General features: G+C 38.7%; 1 protein-coding gene across 4 annotated transcripts in view; it reads left to right on the top strand.

The window, feature by feature from the left end:
• Positions 1-24,881, top strand: part of GRAMD2B (GRAM domain containing 2B) — a 115,738-nt gene that overhangs the window by 39,553 nt on the left and 51,304 nt on the right. Inside the window, exon 1 of one of the 4 annotated variants that reach the window (XM_017501011.2) lies at positions 4,122-4,669. The exons of 2 other annotated variants lie outside the window; for them this stretch is intronic. In XM_017501011.2, coding sequence (XP_017356500.1) covers positions 4,587-4,669 — 83 coding nt within the window. In that variant the 5' untranslated portion in view covers positions 4,122-4,586. Of the gene's footprint in view, positions 1-4,121; positions 4,670-24,881 lie in introns of those variants that run through there. One more of the 4 variants, XM_017501013.2, reaches the window with a different exon arrangement.

Genomic DNA, 24,881 nt, shown 5'->3' with positions numbered 1-24,881 from the left:
TACTACAGAGTTCCATTCCAATATTTCATGGTTATATTCACGGGGAACCTTTTCTTCATATTGACATACATCATTCAACAAAGGTACCCCTTCAGATAATGCTTCTCAACTTTCATTCTTACAATTTTTTGGAAAGTCTTAGAATTAAGTTCTTCATTGTCACTGTGTGTTTCTCTTCTGAACTCTCTCCATTTTTACTCCCATTTCCTTCTTTGGATACTGACCTTAATTAAAAACAGGAATGGTCTGACAATCGTTCCTGGAATTCTTTTACTTATAAAATATCATGCATAGTTAAGTTATTATACAACTTCCAGGTTTCATCTTGATAAGGTCATCAACATCTTCTAAAACCTATCATCAGAAAATATGCATAAAATTACAGGCATGTGAAGATACTTACCTATACTTTTATTGGTTAATAAATACACCACCACATGTTTTAAATTAGGTAACTATAATAGTTGACCATACAGTGTGTATTAGTCCATTCTCACATTGCTATAAGGAATTACCTGAGATTGGGTAATTTACAAAGAAAAGAGGTTTAATCAGCCCAAGGTTCCATGGGCAGTGCAGGCTTCTGCTTCTGGGGAGGCCTCAGGAAACTTACAATCATAGTAGAAGGCAAAGGGGAAGCAAGCACTGTCCTCACATGGTAGAGTGAGAGAAAGGAGAGAGAGAGAGAGAGCGCCGCAAAGGGGGAGGTGCTCCAGACTTCCAAACAACCAGATCTCATGAGAATTCTATCACAAGACAGCACTAGGGGAGTGGTGCTAAACCATCAGAAACCACCACCATGATCTAATCACTTCCCCAATTCAATACTCAGGATCCCAATTCAACATGGGATTTGGGTGGGGACACAGAGCCAAATCATATCACCTTGCAACCAAATCTCCACTCAAGTATCCAAACACATTATTTGTATTCTGCCCCCAAGACTATGAACAGATGCACAGTATGCGTGCTCATTGTTAAGGAAGGCCAGTATCTGACCAATATCAAACATCGAAGTCGTTTGAATAGAAGCTCCCACACTCTCTAAAGGTGATATGCCTGACATCTTCTACCAAAGTGGTTTCAAAAACTAGAAAAAGTATCAGCTAGAAATCGCCTTTGCTTTAAAAAGGAGAATTTAGATTCCCAGAAACTTAGTGGAAGAAAATAATGTCTCTTATTGATGCAATATCAAACAGCATCCTAAAACAGTTTAGGCACAATCTTTTTTTTCTTGTCTCTTCTCTCACATATCATAGGCATAATCTTTATCTCTATTTTGTCACATGGCAATGACATTTCCTTTATTGTTTGTCTGCTGTGCCTTTTGAATACTATATTCCATATTACTGTATAATAGCCCCAAGAATAAACAAATTAGGCAGTTGTTTAACAATGTTTTTTAAACATAAGCAAACATCAGTATGTGAAATAATGTAGCTTACTTGCTCCTAATTCTTCCACTCTAGGAAAAGACTGATATTTTCCCTAACTCCCCCAGCTTCCACTTCAACCTCATCTGCTCCTTCTCACTTAAAACCACACCACTGGAAGTCCTTATACCATGCACTAAAGAACTTCAAACTATTTCAGGGTATCTGAGCGCTCTTTAATTGAGCCATAAGCCCATGCTAGGACCACTTGGAATACTTGCCCTTACTCATGCATTAAAGAGGCCTGACCATGATTTCCCAAAAGGAAATCTTGCTGCCATATGACCCAGCAAGTCTACTCCTAGGTATATATTCAAAAGAAATGAAATCAGGGACTCAGACAACATTTGCACACCGATGTTCATAGCAGCAGCATTCACAATAGACAAAAGCTGGAAACAACCCAAGTGTCCATCAGCAGATAAATGGACAACCAAAATGTGGTATATACATGCAATGGAATATCATTCAGCCAAAAAATGAAATTTTGATATATGCTATGACATGGATTGATCTTGAAAACATTACACTGAATGAAATAAGCCAGACACAAAGGAAAAATACTGTGTGATTCCACTTATATGAGGTACCTAAAACAGACAAATTTATAGAGACAGAAAATAAAACAGAGGTTACCAGAGGCTGGGAGGAGGTGGAGAAGAGAGAGTTATTGTTTAATGGGTTTAGTGGGAGTGTATGCTGAGGATTATTAAAAAAATAGTGGTGATAGTTAAAGACATTGTGAAAGTGTTGAATGCCACTCAATTATATACTTATTAAAATGATAAACAGTAATGTTATATATACTTTACCACAATAAAAAAATTACTTAGGGGGGAAAAGTCAGTCTGATCTCAGCTCTGTAGTCAAAACTTGGAGGGCACTTGAGATTTGAGAGAGTCCCCATCCAGAGTTTGGGAAATTGACAGCCTCATTTCTATTCCAAACCTATCCCTATCCTGAGGAGCATGGGGATCTCAAGCAAAGACCTAGAGGTGAAGGCATCAGGAATGTTGCCAGGAAGAGACAATTATGGGCACCAAGGAGACAACCTTCAAGCTTTCAGGTCACCCAGAGCTTTCCCCGTCCCACCTAGCACAGCTCCTATAGCAAAGGGATCAGTGGTCAGGAAGAAATGAGAGAGAGAGGCCTGACCAAGCTAACTCTTCTGGAATTTATGTCAGCTTTTTTCTTTTACTTATTTTTCAAATGTCACGAGAATCAATTTTGGAGCAAGCAGGCTACAAAAAGATGGCTTTGTTCTCTCAGCCCAGTGATTTATACGTAAAAGGAGAAAAGAAAATTTTGGAAAGAATTTGCGTCTACAAAATGTTTGAAGTTATTTAGAAGGTTTGGTGTTTTATACACACATGTATACCCTAAAAACATACATACATACATTTAGGTACTATGGTTGCATAGTCTTTGTAATACGCTTAAATCAAAACTCTATTTTAAAAGAAAAATGAAGGACTTGCACCCCCAGGACATAGTAGTTTTTCCCCAGGCATGTCATGCTCTACTGTTGCCACTTGTAATTGTTTTAAAGTCAAGTCAGGCTTCCAATAATAACGTTTTATATTAGTTATTTTTATTGTCAACTACTCCGTAGCAAATTAGAAAACCACCAACACAAATGTTATTTGCTGTAACAAGTCAATGTTTAAACAAAGTTGCCCAACCTGCAGCCCAGAACAGCTTTGAATACAGCCCAATACAAATTTGTAAACTTTCTTAAGATAGTATGACATTTATGCACGGATTTTGTTTTTGTTTTGCTTTGTTTTTGAGATCGGGTCTCACTTCATCACCCAGACTGGAGTGCAGTGGTGCATCTTGGGCTCACCACAACCTCCGCCTCCCGGGCTCAAGTGATTCTCCTGCCTTAGCCTCCCAAATAGCTGGGATTACAGGCGCCCACCCACATTCGGCTAATTTATGTATTTTTAGTAGAGACGGGGTTTCACTATGTTGAACAGGCTAGTCTTGAACTCCTGACCTTAAATGATTCGCCTCCCAAAGTGTTGGGATTACAAGCATGAGCCACTGCGCAGGGCCCCTTAACGGACCTTTTTAAAAGCTCATCACCTATCCTCACTGTTAGTGTATTTCATGTGTGGCTCAAGACAATTTGTCTTCTTCCGGTGTGGTCCATGGAAGCCAACAGACTGGACACCCTTGGTTGAGAACAATGCTTGGAACACGGTGGCTCTCAAAAGTCCATTCAATGCATGAGTAAACGGATGCGTCTAATGCAAATCCTTAAAACCGGCAAGTCAAAATCTCACCAAAAGGTGGAAAGAGGCATTCACAGTATTGCTTGAGTGCATAGTAAATAAGGTACTTGTACAACTATGGATACCAAAGAGACAGCTTGGGAATTATCAGACCTCAATTTTGATTTTGATAAGGACAGTCATAACCCAATATTGGAAGATTTTTAATGATTGCTTCTTCTTACCGTCTAACCACCCAGAGAAGATGAAGGGTTAATCAAAAAGCACCAAAGGCAACTACCTATTACCTTTGTTATTCCCACATTAAAAATTGAGCAGACCTATTGTTGAGGCAGAAGAGGCAGTCCCTCAATGAAGCAATAACCTGTTTGAATAATTCAGGACGGGGTATAGCCCAGCCCACGCAGGGCTTTTGTGTGAGAGAACGTCCCACTCAGACGTCTACATTTCCGGTATCTAGAGCCGGCTGCCCTTTTTAGAATCCCCCTGTTGCAGTCGGGATAGAAAAGAAAAGGCCCAGTTTACCAGGAGGCTAAATAGATTGTTCCCTCTTAGGCAAATGTTCCACCTGCTTGGCCAATTAGCTTCCTCTCCCGAAAGACTCGTTCAACAGGTTTCCTTTCTCTCTTCTCTGCCTCCTGGGTTGGGGAAAGGGGCTGTCACTTCGCTTCGACCCTCCCCTTCCCTCCCTCCCGGCTCTTCCACACTGGGTCGGACCAATCGCGCCGGCTCCGACGTGTCCAGGTCCGCTGCCCGGGAGCTCGTGCGGCCCGGCCTGGATGCGCGGGGCGGAGGCTGCAGGGCAGGAGGGCACGGCGCGGCTCGCTCGGCCTGCGCCCCGGGACCTAGAAGCCGGGACGAGCCGGGAACAGCCGGGCGCGCGGAGGTCTGAAGGTGCCCTCCAGACACGGCCCCGATGACCGAACTACAGCAAGATGTGGAAGACACAAAGCCTGCGAAAGTGCTCGGGAAGAGGGAGAGCAAAGTTGGCTCAGCCCAGTGAGTATTCTCGGCTGGGACCCATCCAAGGCGGTGGGAGGCGCGCAGCCCGAACTTCTCTGACGAGTTTCGGGTGGATGCGGATTTCTGGAACTTCTACACCGACAGTCTTGTGGCTCGAACTCTGTCTGTGGCGCCCGATCTCACTCTCTGTCTCTCTTTCTGTCTCTCTGTCTCTGTCTCTCTGTCTCTCTCTGTCTCTCTCTCTCTCTCTCTCTGCTGTCTAGATGTTCAGTTAAGGAGACGGTTTAGATTGATTGAAAAGTCTACTGAGGATTTAAATAAATTCTCTTAATTCAAAACTCACTGGATGTTGGGAAAGTAATTTTGTAGAAAATAAGCCTAACCACATTGAAGCTCAGAGTCCCTTTCTTTCTTTTTTTTTTTTTTTTTTTTTTTGACATCCCAGGACATGAGATTACTCTTTTATTTTAGATACAAGGGTATGTGTTTAAGAGTTTTTTAAAAATATACTTTAAGCTCTGGGGTACATGTGCAGATCGTCCAGAATTGTTACATAGGTATACACATGCCATGGTGGTTTGCTGCATCCATACCTCCTGCCCACCTACATTAGGTGTTTCTTCTAATGGATCCCTCCCCAATCCCCCCACCGCCTGCTAGCCCTCCGCTAGCCCACCCACCCCCAACAGGCCCCGGTGTGTGGGTGTGTGACACAGCCTTCATTTAGAATGATCATTTTCACAAATTCATTCTAGTTCAGCAAATAATTGAGTATCTACTTGTTCAATAACGATGGACAGCGCAAGGATAAATGTTATTTTGCATCTGCCCTTCTGGAACTTCAAGGGCAGAGCAGGGGTGGGGGAGGCGCAAATGAATATTACTGTACTTCAAGGGACATTGGTGACCATTGCCACATTAAACACACAGACAAGGTAGATAAAGAGTTTAGCCTATAACTGAGTGTTCTTTACTGTTAAGATAGTTATCTATTTTTCAGTCTTTGGTAAAATTTGTTTGGGGAGAGGGGTTGTTTTTTTCCTACAAAGTGGTATTTTCTAAGCCTACTGAAGTCACTTCTAATTTAGTCTATGATTTTAGACACTAACCCTTCTGAACTCTAAAACTCCTGTTTTAGTGCGAGTAATTTAGAAAGGAGGGATATATATTATCATAAGGATATACTGATGTGATCATTTCACTTTGAAATCATTTCAGCTTGCCACATTTTTGTGCTTAGAAACCCGGCCTAACTTCTGCTTTGAACTTCATAACTTAGATTAATTATCACTGAGCTCAAAATCTTGTGGAAGTCCAGGTTTCCCAATGGACGTTTCTTCTAAGAGGATTAGAATGACTTGCTCCTCGCAATTTCCCTGCATCTGTAACTGCACCCACATAGGCCTCATCACATAGAGCCTTAGCCTCCCAAGTCATAGCAGCTGGCACTTACTGAGAGTGCTTACTATGTGACAGGGAGTGTGCTCAACACTTTAAATGAATTCACACAAAGAATGAGGTAGGAGTTACTATTTTCATGTTACAGATAAAAGCATTGAAGCTCTGAGAAGCTAAGCAGCTAGGCAGTCACACAGTTAATAAAAGAGCAGCCAGGATTCAGGCCCAGGTCACCTAACTTTACAGCAGCAACTTATAACCACTATTCTGTACCCCAGTTCCTCTGTTCCAGAATCTATGATGGCCTTCCATAGCCTACTTTTAAAACTTAGCTCCTCTGCCAAGATTTTAAGGTCCTCTATGATCTGGACCCACACAGACCATTGCAACCTCACTTCCTAATACTAGTCAGCATGCACATCTTTTATAGCCAATCATACTAGCAGCTCTATACTTAAAGGGGTGATATATGCAGCACTCCCATATTCATTGCAGGTTACTCACAATAGCCAAGATATGAAATCAACTTAAGGGTCCATCAACAGATGAATGGATAAGAAAATGTGCTATATATACACAAGATACGAAATCAATCTATCAATGAATAAAAACAATGTGGTATATATACATGATACTATTCAGCCTTTAAAAATAAAGATTCTGTCATTTGCGACATGGATGAATGCAGAGAATATATGCTAAGCAAAATAAGCCAGGAATAGAAAAGCAAAGACTGCATGATCTCACTTAAGTGTGACATCTAAAAAACTTGACTCAGGCCAGGCACCGTAGCTCATGCCTGTAATCCCAACAGGATCACTTGAGCCCAGGAGTTCAAGACCAGCCTGGGCAACAAAGTGAGACCTTGTCTACAGAAAATAAAGTTAAGCCTGATGGCACACAACTGTGGTCCCAGCTACTCAGGAGGCTGAGGTGGGAGAATTGCTTGAACCTAGGCAACTGAGACTGCAGTGATCCATGTTTGTGCCACTGCACTCCAGCCTGAGCACAGAATGAGATCCTGTCTCAAAACTATAATTTAATTTAACTTAAAAGTAAATTTAAAAGTTGGAGTCATAGAAACGCAGAGTAGAATGGTGGTTGCCAAGCACTAGAAGGTGGAAAGGGTTGGGGAAGAAGAGGGAATAGGGAGTTGATCAAAGGGTACAAAGTTTCAATTAGACAGGAGGAATAAGTTTTGAGATCTATTGCACAGCAAGGTGATTAGCGAATAATAATGTACTGTATATTTCAAAATAACTGAGAGTAAATTTCAAATGTCTCACCATAAAAAATGATAGGTAAGCAAGACGGTAGGTACGTTGCTTAATTTCATCATGCCACATGGTATACATATACTAAAACATTACCTTGTACCCCATAAATGTATACATTTGTGATTTTTCAATTAAAAATAATATTAATTTTTAAATAATTTAAAAATATTTTTCTTATAAATCTCAAAAAAAAAGTGATAGGCACAAGGAATAAGGAACCGGTATGCCAAACATAGGACCAAATGAATCCCCTGTGTCTTACTTTTCCTTGCTGCTATTCCTTACCCCTCTCTCTGCTCTGTTCATATACTTCTAGAAATCAACTCAAGTTTTCCTTCATGTGAAGCCATCCCTCATTACTAACCATACTCATCTCTTCTTTACCAGTGCTCACCTTGTACCTATGTGACTTCTGCCTCATAGAATTTAGCTGCTGTTATTGTGATGATTAATTAACAATTAATGTTTATTGACAGTTTAGTTTGTACAAAGTACTGTCTTAAGTTGTTAACATATATTAATTCACTTAGTAATCCAGTTGTATTAGTTATCTTTCCTCTAAATAGGTTGCAGACTCGTATTACATTTTTCCTTATTGAATTTCTCAGAGGGCCCAACAAACAGTCACTTTCAATAACCATCTGTTGGTGAGCTGGGGAGGCTAAGACCCCAGACCTACCTATTAAGATATAGACCGTAATATGCTTGTAGCTGACATTCAGCTTGACTATGTCAGGGAAAACTCTACCTTTAAAATTTTTCTTAATCAAATTGCCTATCAGTAGCAGTTAGAATTTCTAGGTACATTTACTTGCCTAAGAGCTGTGTCTAATTTGTTCATCTTTGTGCTAGAAGGTGAAGTTGATGACACTCATCACCAAAGGTGCGCATTTGATTAAAAAAAATACAATGTACCCCTTTCTGACCAAGAATAAGTACTTTAGCTGTACATTTCCTTTTGAGATCCTAATTTTCTCTGCTTTTTTTACCTTTTTCATTCTGAATTTTATGTTCCCAGTACTTGGATGGTCGTAGCATAGCCTGACTTTTTTTGACACACATTTTATAAAACACACCTTTATTTCTTAAAGTTTCTTCTGGATCTCATTTAGTAACGTCCAGGTTACTTTTAATGAATTTCAGCAGTTATCCAAAATGAATGCTGATATATTCTGAGCAAAAGTTACCTTGATTCCTATTTCAAATAATGAATTAAAGTACATGTAATGTCATTCAAATTGCGATTTGTTTTTAACATTTTAATAATTTAAGGTGTAAGAATTTTAGGAATTTGTTCAATTCCATATGTATGTAGAAAAAGGATAGATGTGGGCAACAAGAACATTTGCCTTAAAAGAAAGCTCTCTGGTATTATCAATAAATGTTAGTTATTTTTAGTATATATTTTTACTTAAAATAGTGAATTCAAGTAAAAATAAATGACCTGCAGTGGCAACATCTCTCATCCAGACTCTGTCTTTGTTCATGGCATGTTGGAGTATTTGACAAACAGAATAAAAGTTAAAGTTTGGAACTGATCTTGAATTAGAAGCAAGAGAAATCAAGGCAAAGCATTGTTGGACCTAACTCAATTTCTTAGCACTTACTTAATTCCAAACTTTGAAAGTTTCCATTTAGCAAAAGAAGATTATCTCTCTGTCTCTGTGTATGTGCATATATTTTTTTTTTTTTTTTTGAATTTTCAGGTCATCAGATCTGACAGGCTGGGTGTGGTAGGTTACACCTATAATCCCAGCACTTTGGGAGGCTGATGTGGGTGGATCACTTGAGGCCAAAGTTTGAGACCAGCCTGGCCAACATAGTGAAACCCCATCTCTACTAAAAATATAAAAATGAGCCAGGTGTGGTGGCTCACACCTGTAATTCCAACTACCAGGGAGGCTGAGGTGAGAAAATAGCTTGAACCTGGGAGGCAGAGGTTGTTGCAGTGAGCCAAGATCATGGATCGTGTCACTGCACTCCAGCCTGGGCAACATAGCAAGACCCTGTCCAATTCTCATTCTAAACTTTGGGGTAGGAAAGAATGACATATAACATATTTTAACATATATTAATTCACCTACTAATCCACTAACTATGGGCTTTCAATGTATGAAGACTCATATTTTAAAATATCTTATACATATTGCATTTATAAATTATATTAAAGTGTAACACCCAATGGAGGAGTTTTAAAAATGGAGAAAATAAACAATGTGTTCTGGTTTGAAAGGTTTTGAAAAAATATATAGTAAACCAAATTAGCTCTATGACTGGAGGTTAGTATCACAGAAAATTGCTGATTTACCTAAGCAGTAAATGAAGTGGTTAAAAATGCAGGCTTTAGGAAACCAGTATTTGAATTCTGGCTTTCCTGTCTCCTACAGGTCTGACTCTGGCAAGTTACTCAGCACCTCTAAGTCTCTGTTTCATTATCTGTAATGGGGAGTACTTAAGTCTGCGTTTGATACAGGCTTGCTTTAAAGTTTAAATAGGAGACATAAGAACAGACGCTTTTCAAAAGAAGGTATAGATAGAGCCAACAATCATGAAAAATAGCTGAACATCACTAATCATTAGAGAAATGCAAATCAAACTACAATGAGATTCCATCTCACACCAATCAGATGGCAATTACTAAAAAATCAAAAAAAATAACAGATGCTGGCAAGGCTGCAGAGAAAAAGGAATGCCTATACCCTGTTGGTGAGGATGTAAATTAGTTCAACCATTGTGGAAGACAGTGTGGCAATTGCTCAAAGACCCAAAGATAGAAATGCCAGTCAACCCAGCAATCCCCTTCCTGGGTATATGCCCAGAAGAATATAAATTTTTCTTTTATAAAGACGCATGCACATATATGTTCACTGCAGCGCCCTTTACAATAGCAAAGACATGGAATCAACCCAAATGCCCATCAATGGTAGACTGGATAAAGAAAATGTGGTACTTGGCCAGGCGCGGTGTTTCATGCTGTAATCCCAGCACTTTGGGAGGTAGAGTCAGGCAGATCACAAGGTCAGGAATTTGAGACCAACCTGGCCAATATGGTGAAGCCCTGTCTCTACTAAAAATACCAAAGTTAGCCAGGCACGGTGGCAGGCACCTGTAGTCTCAGCTACTTGGGAGGCTGAGACAGGGGAATTGCTTGAACCTGGGAGGCGGAGGTTGCAGTGAGCTGAGATCGCACCACTGCACTCCAGCCTGGGCCACAGAGTGAAACTCCATCTCAAAAAAAAAATAAAAATAAAAACAAAACAAAACAAAATATATATATGAAAATGTGGTACATATACACCATGGAATACTATGCAACCGTAAAAACAAGATCATGTCCTTTGCAGGGACATGAATGGAGCAGGAGGCCATTATCTTTAGCAAACTAATACAGGAACAGAAAACCAAATACTGCATGTTCTCACTTAAGTGGGAGCTAAATGATGAGAACTCATGGACACAGAAGGGAACCCCACACACTGGGACCTATTAGAGGATGGAAGGTGGGAGGAGGGAGAGGATCAGAAAAAATAGCTAATGGGTACTAGGTTTAACAGCTGAGTGACAAAATAATCTGTGTAACAAACTCCCATGACACAAGTTTACCTATATGACAAACTTGCACATGTAAGTGCAAGTTTAAAAACTTAAAAATCAATGTTTAAGAAAAAAATAAAGACACATACTTCACCTGGTGCCTGCATACTATCAGCTCTCCATAAACTGTAGCTGTATTAGTCCTCACTGTTGAACATCTGGGACGTGCTATGGGTGGAGTTGGGAGGATGACCTAAAATGTAATTAAACTAAATAGTCAAACTTCAAAGGGGTCAAATGCTTACAGCAGCCTGCAACAATGTTCTATAAAGTGACCCTGAGGACTCTTGTGACAGCACCTGAGCATTTCCTTGAATCTAACTAGGTGTGTTGGTTTTTACTTGATGCTAACAGGATCTCATGCTATGAGTATTTTGTGACCTCCCAGCTAATTTAAATATTGCTTACTGATCTGGTGTTATGCATCTGTTGTCCAGTACTTCTATCCATGGTCCATTGATTCCACATTCTGCTTCCTGGCACTGAGATTTTCTCTCATGGACCCTCAGCTTTAAACTGCGGAGTGGTTTTTTTTCCATTTGCTAAACTTCAACAGAACTGTCCTTTAACAACTTTCTAATTTTTTAAATGCTCAGCTTTAGGTACTTTGCACATTTTCAAATGTAATAAGGCAAAGATCCTTGAGAGAGATTCCTCCTCAGCCATTTTAATGACTGTTTCTTTATGCTTAAAGAGGAGTGTTTTATCCAAAGGTTGATTAGTTACCCTGAGAAGAGAATTAGAACCAACTTAAACTACTTTTCCTAAAGTAGGCTAATTTACATTCCCTAAGATACACATATGTAGCCCTCATTGGTCACTCCATGTGTGTCAAAAATTTCTGTATTTATAATGGACATGATGTCCTAAGATACGTATTATTTGTAACAACTTTATTGATATTTTACCTCATAAAATTTACCCATTTTGGGATATAATTCCATGACTCTTAGTAATATTACCAAGTAATGCACCGTCACCATAATCCAGTTTAAGAACATTTTCATCCCTCCAGTGAGATCCCTCAGGTGCATTTATTCTTAATCTTTGTTCCAGCTCCAACTCCAGCTCTAGGCACTCACTATCTACGACCTATCTCCATAAATCTGCCTTTTCTGGACATTTCATAGAAATGGAATCATACGATATGTAATCTCTTATATCTGCCTTTTATTTCACATCATGTTTTGAGGTTCATTTGAGGTTCACATCATGTTTTGAAGAAGCATGTGCCAGTAATTCATTCCTTTTCATTGCTGAATAATATTCTATTGCATGGATATACCACATTTTGTCCATTCTTCTGCTGAACATTTAGATTGTCTCTGCTTTTGACAATTTCAAATAACATTGCTATGAATATTTGCATGCAAGTCTTTGTGTGAACATACGCTTTCCTTTCTCTTGAGTATATACCTAGAAGTGAAAGTGATGGATCACATGATAATTCTATATTTAACTTTTTGAGGGACTGGCAAACTGTTTTCCAAAGTAGTTACAGCATTTTATATTCCTACCAGCAATGTAGGAGGGCCCATGTGGTAGACTTAAGAGAAGAGGCTTTCATGTAGCAAGAGAAACAAGACTGTAAGCATCTTAAAGATAGGTCAGTGCCTTATACTTTGTAACAATAAACATCTGTTGAATGTTGACTAAGTGACATTCATACTTAAGATTTTGAAAACTTCCCAAATTACATCAAAGATAACTCAGGCTGTGAGACTTGGGTACCTTTACCTTTTTTTTTACAATCTCTTAAAATTTTGCATATAATATTTACTGCTTTTTTAAGTGACAGCTGGAACATAATCTTCCCATATGTGATGACATTTTTAAAGCAGTACATGTATAATGTCAAAACTTAAAACAATATAGATACACACAAAATCAAAAATGGAGGCCTTTGTCCTATAGGGTAGGAGTACCCTATAGTTCCTTGTCTCAAAGATAACACTTCCCTAGGTTTTGGTCTTTTTTCTTATGCTATTGTATTTTTAAGGCCCGAATCAGGTTTTTTGTTGATTTGTTTTCTTTTCTTTAGACTATCCAACTTCAAGTATACCTATAAATGTGTTGAACTTGGTGACATGAAGTACCTCGTGAGATTGTTATGATTAAGTGTGATCACAGAATATCTGTGCACCATAGGAGAGCTCAATAAATGGCAGACATTACTCTTAAATACTATTTTTTACAAGCTTCTTTGCAGAATAGTTATCTACTCATAAAATAAATTCATAGTTTTAGCAGTAGTAGACAAATCCATTAGAATACAATCTTATGGTGATGACCTTGGCAAGGTAGACCCCCAGTGTTAAACAGAAGAATTGTGAGTGAGCCATCCTATCAATTTACTTTCTTAATCTCTTCTGTTCCTCTCTTCTAGTCTAGATGATCCTAGACAGACCCCCTAATTAGATTAAGTAGTGATATCTGGGCCATCCTCTGAACAATTAAATAGAGGGCACAATGACAATGAGACCTGTTTTAAAAGGGAAGAGACCAAGATGAGAGAAATGGAAATGTGAAGTTGGAGAAAATGAGTAAAGAAATGAGGAAAAATAGAAAAGAGTTAGAAAAAAAGAGACAGGGAAATAATACTGAGTTACGTTGAAAAGAGAAAGAAAAAATTGGCTAATTTACCATTAACCTGCATAATCTTCCTCTTCTGACCTGGAAGATACTCCTTCTCTTCTTTCTCTGTGCTATTCTATGTCTTGTCTCAGGCAATGAGATGGGTGTTGACATGCCTCTTCTTCCCTAATGGAGATTTTTTTCTGTTTTCTCTTTCGAGACAGAGTCTCATTCTGTCACCCAGGCTGAAATGAAGTGGCATGATCGCAAGCTCACAGCAGTCTCAACCTCTCTGGGCACAAATCAAGAGATTTATTTTCTTAATCTCTCCAGGTGGTCCTCCCACCTCAGCCTCTGGAGTAGCTGGGACTACAGCCATGCACCACCATGCCTGGCTATTTTTCTTATTTTTTGTAGAGACAGGGTATCACCATGTTACCCAGACTGGTGTTGAACTCTTGGATTCAAGAGATTTGCCCACCTCAGCCTCCCAAAGTGCTGGGATTACAGGCATGAGCCACCATGCCCAGTCCTAGTGGAGATGTTGACCTGGGTATAGATGTTGGTGTTTTCTTAAAGTCCATATACATCAGGTGTATGATTATATCCACATCTGTTGTCTTTCACATTATGCCCAGCTTGTGCAGTGAGTTAAAAACTGGGAAGAACCTCGGAAATACAGTATGCTTAATTTGTATGTCATTTATAATAATTAAGGATTATGTGAAAATAGTTATTTTGTGTTCCTACAAATGATTCTGAAACCCTTAGTGTGTGTTGCTGTAAAATGTGTATTGAGAGTTGAATTGCTATATATTGATGGTGATAAAAAACTACAAATTCATCATTACAGCTTTTATTATCACTACATTGTTTCTATAATTCACTAGAAAACAATACCTCAATTGATCTATTTAATCCTTAAATATTACGCAGGATGCTCTGTGTAATATACAGTGAGGTCCTTGAAGAGCCTACACTTATTGTTAAGAATATATTTTTTTCCTCTCACTCTCCCTTCCTCTCTTAATAACAAAGTTCCATAGTATATAAAGTTGGACTTGTTTTGATGTGAAGTTGGTAGATTTCTTAGGTGTGTTCTTGATTTGATCAGGATCTTTTCTGAAAATTTTACAAAGAATCACAGCACCTTTTCTCAAATTATAAAATCACAAAATATCAGAATAATAAATGGCATATGAGCTAAGAAAGAAGCAGTATTTGACAGTTAATGATGACCAGAGAGATTTGATTGAGTATTCAACTGACATTTACTAAGTATTTTTATGCCATGGGTACCATGCTAAGTGTCTTGAATATCACCAGGATGAAACACGTAAAGCCTTTGCATAAGGAAAATGGAATAGAGAGGAAAGGAATATTTTGTTTTGAGATTCCGTGTTCTTTCAAAGAAGAAACTAGGTAGCTCCAGAAAATATATCAAAGCTAAGACAAGATGAAGTAATATCATTGCTATGTATTAGACACTATTCAAAATGCTTTTACAGATATGCATAGAATAAAGTAGGTACTGTTTTCATCATGTTTTATATATAAGAGAGACACAGTGACTTGCCCAATTCATAACAGCTGTTAAAATGTTGAAGCCAAAATAGAAAGGCAGGCAGTCTAAACTGAACCAGCCTCCTAAAGTCATTATACAACCTCACTAGATTTAGGAAGGGTAAAGATGCAGAAGACAAAGTACCTCCTATTAAAGTCTATGCGTCCCACAGAGTTCTCTTAACTTTTGTATGTGTGTTTTCTAATCATAAAATAAAGGCTGTGCTCCAACCTAGCAGTAGAGAAGTTCTTTTTTATTTATTTATTTTTTGTTGTTGTTGAAGCTCTACATCGTAATTGGCACAGCAGTCCTTCATGGATTCCAATTTTTAAAAACCATAGATGGGTCCTTCTTTGCACAAGTACAGAGTGTTTCTATAAAGTGATGTGACTGATGTGTTTTTAAAGCATGTGACTGTTGTGTCTTTAAAAGTAGTCACCAAAGGAACCCAGGAACTTTTCCAGCAATGCTGCAATTGCACAAAATCTTTTTGAAATTCTTCTTGCAGTGTTACTTTCAAAGCTTGGAGCCAATTCTTTGAATAGTCATAAGGTTGGCAAACCTTCTTTTGAGAGTGTATTCAGGTTTTAAAAAACAGCCTGAAGTTACTTGAAGCCAAATTTGGTGAATAAGAATAGTTTAAGTATCTTTAAATCACTCTGTGGATAAGATCACTTTTTTAATCAAAAACACGATGTGACTATAAAATAATAAGACTGAGTTTCTGGCAGTACTTGATAAATAAATTTCTATACTTCCAAACTACATTTATTACTTTGTAAACTTATTATGAAATAGTAAAATTTTATAGTTATTATTCTGTCCTAAATTCATTTTTCAGTGTTTATAATATACTCAAGTAGGTGTTGGCATGTCATAAGAATTAAAAATTATTTTGAGGATGCAAATGTAACATACAGTAAGTCTCCTTCGTAAATAGTACAGCCTATGCAGCCTAGACAACATAGCAAGACCCTATCTCTACAAAAGATCAAGAAATTAGCCAGGCATGGTGGCACACGCCTGTAGTCCCAGCTGCTCAGGAGGCTGAGGTGGGAGAATTGCTTGAGCCTGGGAAGTCGAGGTTGCAGTGAGGCATGATCACACCACTGCACTCCAACCTGGGCAACAAAGTGAGACCCTGTCTCTCAAAAAATAGAGAAAGTATAACCTATGATTTATAGAAAACATAATTTTATTAAAATGTCCACAAGCTTAGGCAGTGAAAGTTCAGCTATCACAATCTTCTTATACTAGCTTCTACTCTATTGCACATTATGGTAATTTGTACAGAAATCATATCTTTTCAGACCCTCTCCCCATATTCCAAATGGCCTTTCTTTCACTGTCTACAAGAAACTGCTTTTGATTTTCCCACATGATAATTATCAATTATTAGCATTAAACTTTCCATTTTTGTCTGGCACCTGATAGTTAACCTCTGACAGCTGATTGGTCTGCTCCCTAAGAAGTTCCTGAACATACCTGAAATAAGGACAAGCATGTTTTCCTGTTCTTGCCTTTCGGTTAGAATGGACTCATTAGCACAGCACTGTTACACAACCATTGTATCTAAGATCTGATTTTAACACTGTATTGTTCAGTAACTTTATGTGCTATATCTTCACTCTTCTCTAATCCAAAGTAATTCAGCAAGCACTTACCTAATGCTTACTCTGTGCAGGGAATACAAGGCTAAATGAGGTGTGTGTGATGCCCTTTAAGAGCTCCCAGTCTGGGGAGAGGGGAGCAGGATCCATACCCACATAATTAATATCATGTAATAAGAATTCCACAGTAATCAAATGCTGTGAGGACATTTGATTAGGCAATTTGTGTTTCGTGGAGTGAGATAAGAGGTGCTGTTTGAAGTGAAGTTGATGGACAAGGAAGAATGTGCCTTTAACTGAAGGGAGAAAATTACTTCAGGGAGAGGGAAGAACAAGGATAGGATACTTGAAAGTTCAAATGCATGTTTCTGATGGGCACTTAGGGGTCTCCTGTAGTGTGACAGGCTGGGGCTGGGAGGACTTGCAGGGACAGCAGAAGGGGGAAGGACTTGGAGCCCCCTCTTGCTTTGCCCTCCTCCCTTTTTTCCAGTTTTGGCTCTACTACTGACTCTTTGCAACTTTAGGGAAGTCATTCCCCTCTTTGGGCTTCAGTTTCCTCCTCTGCAAAGAGAGAGGGCTGAATGACCTGATTTGTTAGATCCCTTCCAACCTGAAGTGTCTTTGAAGAAACTGCCCTACTTCTCTGCACGCTTCTGTAGTTTTTGTATAAAGAATTCTACCAGACTGAACAAGCCAAGGAAAGCCTTTTTAATATGAATAGAATCCTTGCTTCTTATGTGGTTTGCCCTCTTTATTTTTTTTATTTCCTTTTATTTCTTTTCCTAGGTAAGCATATACCTGTTTAAGGCAAGACTGCCACTGGAACATACCTAAACTATCCTCTTGCATGTTTATAGATACATATCAGCATTCACCTTGCATCAGACAACCCAGCTTTGCCACAGTGCCTTCTGGACTGGTCGTAGCAGAGATGCCTAATGGGGTAACATAATTTAAACCATAACACAAATGGGGACCAGATTCATTATCAGTAGAGGTACAAGCTTCTCTTATATACTTAATGTCTGAAAATAATCAAAGCTTGTTCTTAAATAGAGAATACAATTTTAGGTTAAAAAGTCCTTTTCCTCAGAAACGAAACTGGGGAATACCTAAGAGATACTAGTTTCCCACTTCAACTTAATAATTATACTGGCATTTTAATTTATATTCATTTAAGTACTTATATTTACACAATAAATGAATTTAATGCACACTTTTTGAGGACCTACTATTTTTACACATTATACCGTGTTATAGGATATTAGGATGTATTAAGCATGGACTGTGCCCCTCAAACATTAGGTGCAGTACGGTGACTCACACCTGTAATCTCAGCACTTTGGGAGGCCAAGATGGGAGGACCACTTGAGGCCAGGAGTTTGAGGCCCACCTGGCAACATAGCAAGACCCTGCCTCTACCACAAACAACATAGAAATTAGATGGGTGCAGTGGTACAAGCCTGTAGTCCCAGCTACCTGGAAGCCTGAGGTTTGAGGATCACTGGAGCCCAGGAGTTCAAAGGAGTTCAAAGCTGCAGTGAGCTCTGATCATGCCACCTCACTTCAGCCTGAGGACCCTGTCTCTTATTTTAAAAAAAAAAAAAAAAAAGGATTGTTAGGTCAGGTTCATTATAATTTGAGCAATGTCTTACTATGACATTAACTATGAATTTCAATCTATTGTGCTGTGTAAAGGTATTTTTAAGAAAACACTGGGGAAGAAACTAGCCCAGCATGGGGATTGAATGAAGGCCTCTTGGAAGAAATGATGATATCTGAGAGAAGTTTTGAAGGAGGAATAGAAGTTAGTTCTCTACTCTGCCAAAAAATAAAAAGACAGAAATCATTCTCACTGGAAAAATTAGCCTAACTCAAGACACAGTGATGTGAAACAGCTAGGTTACTGTCAAGAATTAATATTACTAGAAGGTAAAATGTATAAACTTGAAGGGCAGCACATAAGGGAGGAGCAGGAGGATGGAGGAAGGTCCTAGAGGCCATGTTTCTATGATGAGAAGGAGCTTCGGTTTATCTGTAAAGCACAGGGGCCACTGACAGGGTTTACCCAGGGATATGATATAACCAGGTTTCAGTTTTTTAGAAATAATGCTAGTGGCAGATGAAGACAGATTTGTTGGAGAACAAAGCAGGAAGCAAGAATGAGCTGGCTGTAAAACATTTCAGGTGAGATTATTCTGGTAGGGGAGAGGGGAGAATAAGTTTGAGAAGTTTTGAGGAAATAAAATTGGAAGGACCAGGTGATGGAATGGATTCATAGAGCAAGGAAGCCAAAGGGACTTAGTTTGTCTCTTCAGAAAGACTGTGTGGATTATGATGCCATTGCATTATGCCATGGAAGGAGATTTGGGGTATTAAAAAATGAGATCCCTTTTTTAAAAGTGGAGGGATAGAGTTTAGAGCTGGAAGATAAATTTGACAATGGTTGGCCTATAGGTGAGAGTTAAAATCATGACAGTGGATCCAACTTCCCAACAAGAAAAAGAGTAGGAAACCAAAGAGAACCTGGGAATGATTCTATGTTGGCATGAAGGTCAAAAAAGGAAGAGGCCACAAAGGTGATGGGAAATAAACTGCAAGGCAGAGAATAAAACAAAACAAAAACAACCAAACCAAACAAAACAAAACAGATGAATAGAATCACGAAGAAACAAACAAGGAAAGGAGAATCCCAAAAGATAGTCACTAATGGCAAGTACAACCGGGAGCAGCTACTAAACTGCCCTTAGCATTTGGAAATAGAGAAATCACCAGAGAACATTTCCAAATAAATTTTAGTGGCACGATGGACATGAGGGCCAGACTCTACGGACTGGGTAAATGGGAAATGAGGAAGCAGACATAGCCTGTGTAGACTTTACTGCCATTTCACATAATCCCTCGGTGTCAATGCCTGGCTTGCATCACGGCTCAGATTGGTGCATCCTGGAATCTTCTTTGTCAATATGGCGTCTCTAACGTCCCCATGTCTGCCTGTGATCTTCTGTCCTTCCAGTTCTCATCCCTTGCCGTTCTCACCACCTGTGCTTTTCAGCCTCAGAGAGAAGCATTAGCTCTTGATGTCTCCATGTTCTCCTAGTCCATCGACCCCTTCTGGACTAATTTTTTAGGTAGCTCAGGAAGCTGTGTAGGCTTCCAGAAGCTTCTCTGAGAAGTGAAGAAAAGAGAGAAAGGTAAGGAAAGGAGTGAGGTCAATGAAAAGTTTTGTTTTTTAGGTGAGAGAGCCTTGTGAGCCTGTATATAACCTAGGAGAAAGAGCCTGCAGAGAGGGAGACCATGGAGCAGCACACGAATAAGTGATAGAACAAGCCCCAAGGTGTCAGAAATGGGGTTGAACGTGAGAAAGAGAAAGGCCTTGCCTTCTGAAAGTGGGGGAATTAATAGATGCAGTCAATGCAGGTATAGGTAATTAGAGGTCTGAGGAAGAAACGTGGCTGCTCTCATATAATGACTTCAAATTTCAGTTTTCTTAGTGAAGTCATGATAAGGCCCCTTTCACCAAGAAGGATGAGTTGTGTTTCATCAGGGGCCTGAGGAACATGAAAGTATTTGAAATACGAGTTGACGGAACAAGAGCACAGGATGACCAGGCACCACTGAGGGCCCAGCAAAGGGACTGATCCACAATAAAGACTGGCATTTTTTTCCCTACAGTGTGCTCAGAATCTTGGTATCAGACGTTTAAAAGGCTGCTTTGGGGATTTTATCTGAGTGGGCATGGCAGAACGATTAGCATGATTGGAAATTGAGGGTGAACAATCACATATATGGCCTGAGCTGCCTCATCCAGAGATTGATAGACAAGGGGAATATGGAAACAGCAGTAGCTGATGCTTTTCTCTGAGACTGAAACACACAGGTGGTGAGAAAGGCAAGGGATGAGAATTGGGAGGATAGGAGATTACAGGCAGATACAGGGACATTAGAGATGACACATTGACAAATAACATTCCTGTACATGGCAGTCTGAGCCATGATGCAAGCCCGGCATTGACGGTGAGGTATTACGTGAAATGGCAGTAAAGGTTGCTGGTGACAAAGCCATTATTACTGGCCGCCATCCACATGGACATTGAAGATTCCATGTGCCAAAGTCGGCAAGAAAGAAGTATGTCAGAGGATAAATGCAATAAGGAACACTAAAGACAGCATGACAAGAGTAACCAGCAAGAGGTTGGACTTTCTGTATGTTCAAATATAGAGATTCTTTTATGTCTATATGTTGAATATACATACGATTGTTTCTTTGTTTTTTGGTTTAGCTTTTTTTTGAAACAGAGTCTCACTCTGTGGCCTAGGCGAAGTGCAGTGGCACGATTTCAGCTTACTACAACCTCCACCTTCTGCACTGGAGTGATTCTCATGCATCAGCCACCGGAGTAGCTGGGGTTACAGGCACTTGCCACCATGCCCAGCTAATTTTTATATTTCTGTACAGACAGGATTTTATCATGTTCACCAGGCTGATCTTGAAGTCCTGACCTAAAGTGATTCTCCCACGTCGGCCTCCCAAAGTGCTGGGATTACAGACACCGCACCTGGCCAAAATTGATTGTATTTTTAAAACTCAAGTGGACAAACATAAAAGCAATTCGAAATAATGGTACTTAGTAAGTTGACTGATTATCAGAAAAATTATAAAAGTCAATGATATGGTTTGACTGAGTCCCCACCCAAATCTCATCTTGATTGTAGCTCTCATAATTCCTACATGTCATGGGAGGGACCCAGTGGCAGGTAATTGAATCATGGGTGCAGGTTTTTTCCCATGCCATTCTCATGATAGTGAATAAGTCTCATAAGAACTGATGGTTTTATAAAGGGCAGTTCCCCTGCACATGCTCTCTTGACTGCCACCATGTAAGACCTGCCTTTGCTCCTCCTTCACCTTCCACCATGATTGTGAGGCCTCCCCAGCCATATGGAACTGTGATTCCATTAAAACTCTTTTTTTAACATAAATTACCCAGTCTTGGGTATTTCTTCATAGCAGTATGAAAATGGACTAAAACAGTCAATTACCTTTCTTAACTAACAATAAAAAGTCAATAAAATAAATTGGAAAAAGAGTTACAGACTAGCAACCAAAAATACAAAATACCCAGAAATAGATTTAATAGGACTTCAAGTAAAACAACACACCTACTACAGGAGACAACTTGAATAAATGGAGTTTACCTTCCTCAAAAGGAAAACTTAAAAAGTATTACTTAAATGTGTAAGTTCACTGCAACTCCAAACAAAATCTCAGCGATTCTCTTGAGAAAACATTTCAGAATAATTCTAAAATTATTCCGAAAGATTGAAGCATTAAGAAATATCCAGGTCAAATCTGAATAATAAAAAGATAGACCCAAAGCTTATCACAATGAAGCTATCCTAATGAAGGTTCAGAAGGAAATCCGAATATATGTGGAGATATTTTCAAATCATGGGGAAAAAATGGAACAACTGGTTAACCATTTGGGAAAAACTAGAGCTGGAAATCTACTCCATGCCATAATTAAAATAAGTTCCTGATCAAGTATTTAAACACAGAAAAAAAGAAACCATGAAAGTCCTAGAAGAAAACAAGAGCTACTATATAATATGTAAGTAGGAAAAGTCTTACAATGCATAGAAATAAATTCAGAAGTTATAAAGGGAAGATTGATAAATTTGACCAAAATGAAAAAATTGTGTGAGATAATAAAATAAGGCATTACAAAGGACTGTCAATTCTGGACTAATAAACTACACATTAATACAACGGTATATTTTGTAGCATTCACAAAAGGTGACATTTATCTCTAATCATTGGGGTAGAATAGTCTCAGGAATATCTTGGACTTTGTTTTAATTGCATAAAGCATGTATAACATGATCCTATTATACAAAATTCTATATTGACATTTCTGTTTACTGAAATAATCCTGGAAAACTGTTCACCAAAATGTTTAAAAAAAAAAAAAAGATGATATTCTCTACCAAGTTATTCTCTTTCTATAATTTTTCCAAGTACTTCTTGGTTTTCTAGAATTCCTTTTTATGATATTCTCTAAATTATGTTTTCTTATTTTGTTTTTTTTTTTGTGCTGTTAGTAGTATCTGAATTTTCTAGAATGAGCATGTATTTTCATGGCAGAGGAAAAAATATTAAAAACATACGTATATTTTTTCTCAAACTTAGATCCCCTACTTTGTACAGGAGATAGATGCCTTTTAGACATTAAAATACTGTTAGCTGGGCTTAACTGAAATGTAACAGCATGAAGACAACTTTGTAATGTTGTAATCATTGTCCCTGAAAGTAAGTCTCACATCGCACTGTGAAATTAGGTACACAAATGCATGTAGGCTGTGGGCTACGGATTGCTCCAAACTACAGACAGGGCCCTCATTGGGGCTGCAGAGGAAAGCAGGCTGTTTGCAACCGCTTCCAGGATTGACTCAGGGCCCCCACTCCTCTGCTTCGTCATTCTTACACTGTTTCACTGATTATCTTCCTAGTCTTTTATAGCCTAAAAACTGTATGCAGGTGCTCAGAGCACAATCAGTAGGCTCCCAGCCTTTCTCCTCTTCTTCCCATACTCCTTCTCTTTATTTAGGCCATTTGATCATGGCATACAAGGGAGAACTATAAATAATAATGCTGGCACACAGCAACATCTCACAATTACCATTGCAATGGATAGTCCTGTTATAAACTGTTTTTCTAAAATAGATAATATGGTTTTAATTCTAATAAGCAGAGCTTCCCCAATGAGGGTTTTCTTAGGAATATAGAAACCAGCTTGTTAGAGGTTCTTAATAAAATATGCTTCTGAATTGCAGGCATTTCAATGCTAAACAGGAGAGAGTCTACCCGATAATTGTGACAACCTTAGATGGTCACAATTGTATCTGCTCAGATCTCTGTTTCCTCACATTAAAATTTTTCAAGTAAAATCGAAACACTTTTTCTGGCTAAAACAAATTTTTAAGCCTTGTTTTAGTGTATTTGTGCAGAATTTTTTATGTAAAACATCTATAGATGTTACTAAAGTCTCACATGTCCTAAGAAGGAATTATTATTCCTAATATGCCTATGAAGAGACTTCAACAAGAAGGCTAACTATCCTGCTGAATACCAGACAAAACAAAAGCCAAAACAGATAGGATTTGAGTTTAGCACATTAACCCATGAACTCCTAATCTCATCTTTACCTTCTTCACCTGAATATTTATATCAGTCATAATTTTGAAGCAAACTTATTCAAAACCCTCCCTAAAATGCTTTTTCTTTTTTCTTTTTTTCCTTTGAAATGGAATCTCGCTTTGTCACCCAGGCTGGAGTGTAATCGTGAGATCTTGCAATCTCCGCCTCTTGGGTTCAAGCGATTCTTCTGCCTCAGTCTCCTGAGTAGCTGGGATTACAGGTACCCACCAACATGCCCAGCTAAATTTGGCATTTTTAGTAGAGATGGGGTTTCACCATGTTGGCCAAGTGGGTCTCAAACTCCTGACCTCAAATGATCCTCCCCCCTCAGCGTCCCAAAGTGCTGTGATTACAGGCCTGAGCCACCAAGCCCAGCCTAAAGTGTTTTTTTCTAATGTATATTTACATGTACGCATTATAAAACTTATAGATTTTTCTGTGAGCCTCCTGTTTAAAATCCCTCGCTAAATATTTCCTTGAAATCTGGTCTAGTTTAAAATACCATGTACAACTGGTGTCTCAAAATTAAATGTGGTCTCTATTATTTCTCTTCTTTAAAGATTTTTTTAAATTAAAATCTATGATTCTACAAAGCTCATTGTAGAAACCTTGATAAACACAGATCATAGCAAAAAATAAAATAAAAACTACCAGTAATTGTATCTCCCAAAGGAAACGCAGATGTGTCCCATATTTTGATTTTGGATATTGTATCTAATTAATCATCCAAAATCCAAAATTATCCAAAATTACTAAGTAATTGGAAACTTCTTTCATGAAGTAGCATTACAGATTGATCGTTAATGGGGACTGTTTTTCCGGTTGTACTGATAAATTTTCTCTCCCAGCCCTCGTTAGAAGATTGCTGAATCAAAGTAACAAAAGTAATTGACTCGCTTCCCACTTGGCCCAATAATCTTGGCTTGGTTGACACTCAGCTCAGTAGTTCCAAGATTTTAGTGGGTATAAGATTTTGTAAGTCTTTAAAAGATCTGAAGTAGAGCTAAGAAGTGCATTTTTACAAGCCGCATAC

This window comes from Cebus imitator, unplaced genomic scaffold (genome assembly GCF_001604975.1).
Source record: "Cebus imitator isolate Cc_AM_T3 unplaced genomic scaffold, Cebus_imitator-1.0 Scaffold275, whole genome shotgun sequence".
NCBI lineage: Eukaryota > Metazoa > Chordata > Mammalia > Primates > Cebidae > Cebus > Cebus imitator.
The sequence above is the reverse complement of the archived record's forward strand: the minus strand, read 5'-3'. Positions and strand labels throughout refer to the sequence as shown.